At 31.4% G+C, this 6,430-nt stretch overlaps 1 protein-coding gene across 3 annotated transcripts; it reads left to right on the top strand.

Moving 5' to 3' along the window:
- The first annotated feature begins 1,619 nt into the window (after window positions 1-1,619).
- Window positions 1,620-6,027, top strand: LOC137828010 (uncharacterized). 3 transcript variants are annotated; one of them, XM_068634402.1, is made up of 6 exons: window positions 1,620-1,779; window positions 2,246-2,378; window positions 2,474-2,577; window positions 3,998-4,169; window positions 4,274-4,414; window positions 5,401-6,027. In XM_068634402.1, exons 1-6 carry the CDS (start codon window positions 1,730-1,732, stop codon window positions 5,773-5,775), a joined length of 975 nt encoding a protein of 324 aa, XP_068490503.1. In that variant the 5' UTR covers window positions 1,620-1,729; the 3' UTR covers window positions 5,776-6,027. The 3 variants fall into 3 exon arrangements, with proteins under 3 accessions (XP_068490503.1, XP_068490504.1, XP_068490505.1); XM_068634404.1 differs by having other exon boundaries at window positions 1,744-2,131; XM_068634403.1 differs by lacking the exon at window positions 2,474-2,577 and having other exon boundaries at window positions 2,246-2,392.
- The last annotated feature ends 403 nt before the right edge of the window (window positions 6,028-6,430 follow it).

Genomic DNA, 6,430 nt, shown 5'->3' with positions numbered 1-6,430 from the left:
GATTGAATGATGAGATTACTATAGTTGTAGAGTTTAATATAATTGCCTAACAAAGTCAAAATTATTTATTGGAGTATATATTATTTTATTTTAATCCATACTACTAAATTTTAAAATAACACTATTTAAAATCTAAGATGAGATTTTCTTTTTTACATTGTTAATATAGAATATCTATCAATTTTGTTGACTATTCGTCTCCATAGAATAATTGAATTACTATATTTAATAAAGTTTTCCTTCCAAAAAAATAATAATAATGAGAGACCGTGAGATAAATAAAAATCGAAAAAACCACCAAACAAGGTTTATATTCTTTTACATAGAAGAAACCTAAATATTTAAATATTAATCATAATACCAGGATATATTAATTTGCGTAAATAGACCAATAAATTATCTTTTCTACTAGTAATTAATTGATAAAGAGAAAACAAAACCATAAATAATAATGTATTATGACATGTTTTGAATAATTTTTTTCTCATAAGAAAGAAAAAAGGAATTAATCTTCCCATAAGGTAATGTATAAATTAAAAACAGTATTTTAAAAACACTTTTATAAATTATTTTTTATATATAAAAAATGAATTTTATTTAACTATTATAGAAATCTTTATTGAGGAGTTCATCCAAATAAACAATTAGTATGAAACTATTTTGCCATAATATATTTTATTTTGTTTTTTTAATTTGTTAAATTAACATTTATTTGGAAAAAAAGGAAATTGTTCCTCGTTAGTCTTCGTTGTTTCGTTCAATTTATTTCCATACTAAACAGGACGTTGGTAGGAAAATAAATAGCACAAGACACGTGATATAGAATATTTTTTTAAAATAAATATTTATTGGACAAGCAAAAAATATTACGATGGAATACAAGTTTTGTGCAAATTAGCATTTGTGTATTATTAATGGCTCAGTTTTGATAACGTTCATAAATAGTACTCGATAATTGAAGTATAGTATTTTTTAAATATTTTTATTTACCTATATTTTTTAATGTTTACATTCTTTGTAATTTGATCTTTTATCTATTTTTTTAAGTTTATATATACTATGTATAAATAAAAAAAGAGAAAATTATATAAATATTTTATTAAAATAAATTTTTTTTATATTTATTAATTTCTTCGTTCTAACCTATGTAGCACTGACACATATACACTGATACAAATACGGATACAAAGACATCTAAAATCTCTAAAATGTAGGACACGGAGACACAGATCTATATATTATATAATTATGAATTATATAAATTGACAATAAAGATTTATGTATACAAATATATTGTTTCAGATTATTTTTTATAGCAGAAAGATGTTTTTCATGATTGGTTCACAAAGATTTGTTTATTATTTTTATAATTATAATAACAATTTATACAATAAAGTTTGAATTTTGATAAAGTTAATGTATTTTTCCTTTTTAAAATTGTGTTAGAATCGTACTAGAATTGTCAGAAATCTAACAAATACTTTTTGAATTGGACACTTCATAGATACGTGTCCTACAGGTGTCATATGAGTGTCGATGTTCGATAAAAATATCGGATATCAACACGCCACTATTTAAGAGGAGTGGAGTGCCCGATTTTCAGAACTTCTAACTTTTTTTTTTTAAAAGTGATGGAATACATGTATATATCTGAAGGGCAGAGACATTTTCTGTTACCTTTGGTCTCACCCACCCTCGCACGCGCAGTGGCATCTAGGAAACAAGCACCATGTCACTTCTTAACCAACTTTTTAACAGAGGCGTTTTTGGAACTCGATGGTGATTTCCCATTGCTTATAAGATTTAACTTTTCTGATTCTCATGATACTTGATTTTAGGTTTTGGGTGTTTGTGTGTTACTGGATTTTACGTTGCTCAAGTCAATTTTTGTTTATCATATGCTTGCTCAAATTATAATTGAAGTGTTTGTCGTGTCAAATTCAATTTCAGTTTTGACTCCTTAGGGTTTGTTTACTTTCTTGAAACATGTAAGATATTGAGGTATATCCAATGTGTATAGACAGATTTTAGGGTGTTTGGGAAAGTGAGCTATTCTGATGAAAGAACACGGATCCTTGGTTGATGGATCATTTCTATGACTGTCCTTGGTGTGATAGTGATTGTTCAAAAGGTTGCTTTGCAGTTTTGGATTTTAATGAATGTTCTATAGGTTTTTCTCTGAACTATGTATCTAATGCGAATACACCTGTGAACATTCTGCTTTTCGTTCTTTTTCATCTTGTAGCAAAACATGCCTGAACCTCGCAATTTCACGCATTAAGCTGCTACAGAACAAAAGAGATATGCAGCTGAAACAAATGTGCAAGGAGATAAGCCAATTTTTGCAGGCTGGCCAAGAGGCAATTGCTAGAATCCGGGTAATCCTTCAACGGTTGGTTAATAGCTGCTAGTTTCTGGATCTTTTCTCCCTGTGTTGTGACGTGCCTTTTGTGAAATGTGTTGATTTAAATAGGTGGAGCATATTATACGAGAACAAAATATATGGGCTGCATATGAAATATTGGAGTTGTTCTGTGAATTTGTTCTTGCACGTGTACCTATAGTTGAGAACCAGAAGTAAGTCCTCGGGTCATATTAGTACTTATTGGCACACCGCATACTGTCGTGCTGTGTATTTTCTCTATGGTTAACGGGCATGAACTTCAGTACTCGTGCAAATCAGATTGTGTTTTCAATGCTATTTTTCATAAATCTAAAATAGATCGATCTTTCTGCTTCTTTCTGCTTAACTAATTTTAGATGCTTTTCTCAATACATCAGAAATCAGAAACAGGGAAAATCTGTGTACACTATTGGCAGTATTTTGGTGAAGCTAGCAGTGAAAAACATATTAGATGACCTCTATTGTCAGTTGAAACTCAAGTAATTGTAATTTCATCGTTTTTTGAATCTTCAACGGGGGTAAAATATTTATATTTTTGAACATAGTGTTAGTATCTTATGATTTGCAGTTTGAATAACAGGATTTGACTTTGATATGATTTGAATATTTGCATAAAGAGATAAAGCTGTGGATCACTGTGAATCTTATAAATTACGATACATGGATGAAGCAATGCAATTCCATATCACCAATACAAAAGAAAAGAAACTAAAGGAGTACTACTAAACACATCCTTTTTTATTAATCAGATGTTTTAGTTTAATTATTCTAAAACAGGGGTTCCATGTTGTCACTCACTTATTCTATCTATTGTATTTGGCTGTACCATTGCTGTTTTAAGCCTTGTAAAATATAGGTTTCAAACACTCAGTTATAACTCGTGCTTCTGTTCTGTGGGACTTTTGGTCTTTTTTAGTTTAAAATTATTTCATTTAGCACTATTAATTATTTAAATGATGTATTTCAAGTTATTCTCTGTTATGTCACTAAATTTTACAATTTCATACAGTTTATAAATCAATGAAATAAATAAAAATAAAAGCATATTTCAGTTTGATTAAAATTATTTTTTTATAATATTGTTTTCCATGAGATCCCTGCTCACAATTTTCTCCAATGTCCTTCTTGGTCTCTCTCGCTTTTCACAGGGCTAAAAACTGTATAATCCACTCTCACTGGTGTTTTCAGGGACTTTTGTGAATCTACCCTCTTCACTTGTACGATTTATGAATCATGATTAAAAAATTAGCATAACAATTTGCACTATGAATTGTGATTCAATGACCTTGTTTCTGAACTTAAATGGCGTAAAATGTATGGTTTTAAACTTGGTTCACCAAAATTGTTTTTAAATAACATTAGGGAGGAATAAGTAAATGATTCTACTGCCATTTATTGATCTTCCATGCATTGAATATTTTGAGTTCTCTTTCACTTATAGTAGGCATTTATATACATCACACCAAATCACTTTTAGTATAGAGAATATTCATTTTCATAACTGAATTGAGTTTTCAAACATTTGCACCTTATACAATTTAAAGCAAAATACTTTTTTAGTCAAACTTGAAGCCTTCCTTCTCCACATGATAGGGAGTGCCCCTCGGAATTGCGAGAAGCCATTGCAAGTATAATTTTTGCTGCTCCTAGATGTTCAGATGTACCAGACTTATTGCACATCAAGAACTTGTTTACTACTAAATATGGTAAAGAATTTGTCTCTGCAGTATCGGAACTTCGGCCTGATTCAGGCGTGAACCGCACGGTGATTTATCTTTAATTGCAGCTTCTGAGTAGCAAACTGTTACAGCTTCTAAACAAGTGCTTACTATCATTTGTCCATCTGTTCTTCTGATATGATTTTTTCAGATCATTGAAAAGCTTTCAGTTACTGCTCCACCTGGAGAGGTAAAACTCAAGGTTTTGAGGGAGATTGCAGAAGAATACAATATAGGATGGGATTCTTCTAAAACTGAGGCTGAATTTAGGAAAAATCATGAAGATCTTCTGGTAATATTATCAGTGGATGCTTGTTTCTTCCTTCATTAGTTTACATTAAAAATATTATCTTCTACTAGATTCATGTGATATCATAATAGTCATTGACAATAGATACCATCTGTATAACCGATAATTTATCACTTTTCTAACTATAATGGTCTACTACCATCTTGATCCCTGACTCTGACCCCAGAAATTACTGAGAATTTAATCCTAATCTCAGGGTACTTGGGTCTTCGTGTGATAGTTCTACCATGAGCATTGGGAAGTGGCTCTAGCTATTGAGGGTATTTGTCTTAAATCTCCTCACATATCTTCTGTATATGTCATAGATATTCTACAAAGTGTAGGTTGATTGTCGATTGTCTAACACAACCTTCACCTTTTATATGGGCTTGGGAGGGACTATGTAAAGAATTGCAACAAGGATCAAAGTGGGCAGGTTTATAAGTGAGATATTCCGCGAATGCTGGAGATCTCAAGGTTATCCGTTTTTCATCAATTTTTCAAATATTAAGGTGTCTATTTTATTCCAAGTTCCTGGACTTTTCAAATTTAGCTTGTTTAATGGGGAGTTTGGGCGATTTCCTTCTCATAGACATGGTACTGGACTAAAATCTTTTGCAGGGAGGTTCCATTTATTATCAGTGGTAGTAATAATTTCAGTTATTTGGTCAACTGGTTCTGCTTAACTCTGTCGTCAATCAATGTGAGTCTACAGTGCCTTAGAGTTCCTTTGATATATATACGACTTAAATATACACGTTTATATTAGAACTTGACATTTAGAAGCTTGTTTCTTCTAGACAATGGAAATCTAAATCTTGAATTCACTGACCTACGTATTATACTTTATAGATTTAAACCAAGTGTTGCGAGCTAATATTCCCCGATTTTTGAAGCTTTAATACTTTGCTGTCTCTCTTTTACTGTAGTGTTGGGAATTTGCTCATCTTTTCTTAATTTTTATCATGATTTTCTCGTGTTACCTGTAGGGAGGAGCAAAGCAAGTTAGTGCTGGAGTTACGCCTTCTCATATACCCAGCAGAAATGGTTCTAATAATTCACCATCTCGTACTACGGAACCTTCTATCAAGTCCGTGCACGATAAACAAGAATATAAACAACGTGAAGTTCCCAGCCCTTCTAACAATAATTCTTCATTGAATAGTAATGAAATTGAACAGTCACACAAAAATAATGATGTTCCCGTTGGAGATGCTAAAAGTGAGACAAGATTTCAATCTTCTGATGTACTGGAGAAGGCGCGGGCTGCCATTGCTTCTGCAGATCGCGCATCTGCAGCTGCTCGTGCTGCTGCTGCACTAGTCCAGAGTAATTTTGGATCATTGAAACTGGAAGGTAAATAAATCTTCACAGTGATCGTAAGAATGCAAAAGAAACGTTCGGAACTAAAAGCCAAAGGAGAAAGTTATGTTCTTTGTTGTGGAGGTGACAGCTTCATAAAGTAGTTTTAAGTAATAAAAAGTGTGCGGTATGCATTGTATATTCGATATTTTATATATGTATATCATTGTAACGTAATGAAGTACTAAAGAGTGTAAACTTTTCTAAATCTTTCCTTATTCTTGCTACAGGGAATCATTGTGTTCATTTTCAAAGTTGTTATACATACTTATCATCTCAGGCATGTTTTATTGCAGGTATGGTATAAACTTTTTGTAGTTGTGATATCATCTACTTGTTAGGTGTTGTGCCCTTTTCAACCCAACACGTGCAAGTGTGGTGATAGCTTCATGTGCGATTATATTTGACAGGATAGATTATTCTATTGACAACCATAGTTTATCATCAGTTATTATTTAAAGATGTGTGGGACAAAATGGGAAGTCTGGTTATATTTCAGAGTGTCTGTAATTTTTAACTCCAGTTGGTCCTCTGGTGGGCTATTTTGGTTCACTTAAAACAACAAAAAAATAATTTAAAAAATAAATAAATAAAATTATTTATTTTTTAAAAGGATGTTACGGGAATGAAATCATTTTTTTTATAAAGAATTAATTC

The sequence above is a fragment of the Phaseolus vulgaris genome, chromosome 7 (genome assembly GCF_000499845.2).
Source record: "Phaseolus vulgaris cultivar G19833 chromosome 7, P. vulgaris v2.0, whole genome shotgun sequence".
NCBI classification, from domain to species: domain Eukaryota; kingdom Viridiplantae; phylum Streptophyta; class Magnoliopsida; order Fabales; family Fabaceae; genus Phaseolus; species Phaseolus vulgaris.
The sequence above is the reverse complement of the archived record's forward strand: the minus strand, read 5'-3'. Positions and strand labels throughout refer to the sequence as shown.

Coding starts and splice junctions, on each gene's coding strand:
- LOC137828010 (XM_068634402.1), top strand. CDS start 1,730: ATGTCACTTCTTAACCAACTTTTTAACAGAGGCGTTTTTGGAACTCGA. Junction 4,170..4,273: donor ATTCAGGCGTGAACCGCACG/GTGATTTATCTT, acceptor TGATTTTTTCAG/ATCATTGAAAAGCTTTCAGT. Junction 4,415..5,400: donor AAAATCATGAAGATCTTCTG/GTAATATTATCA, acceptor TGTTACCTGTAG/GGAGGAGCAAAGCAAGTTAG.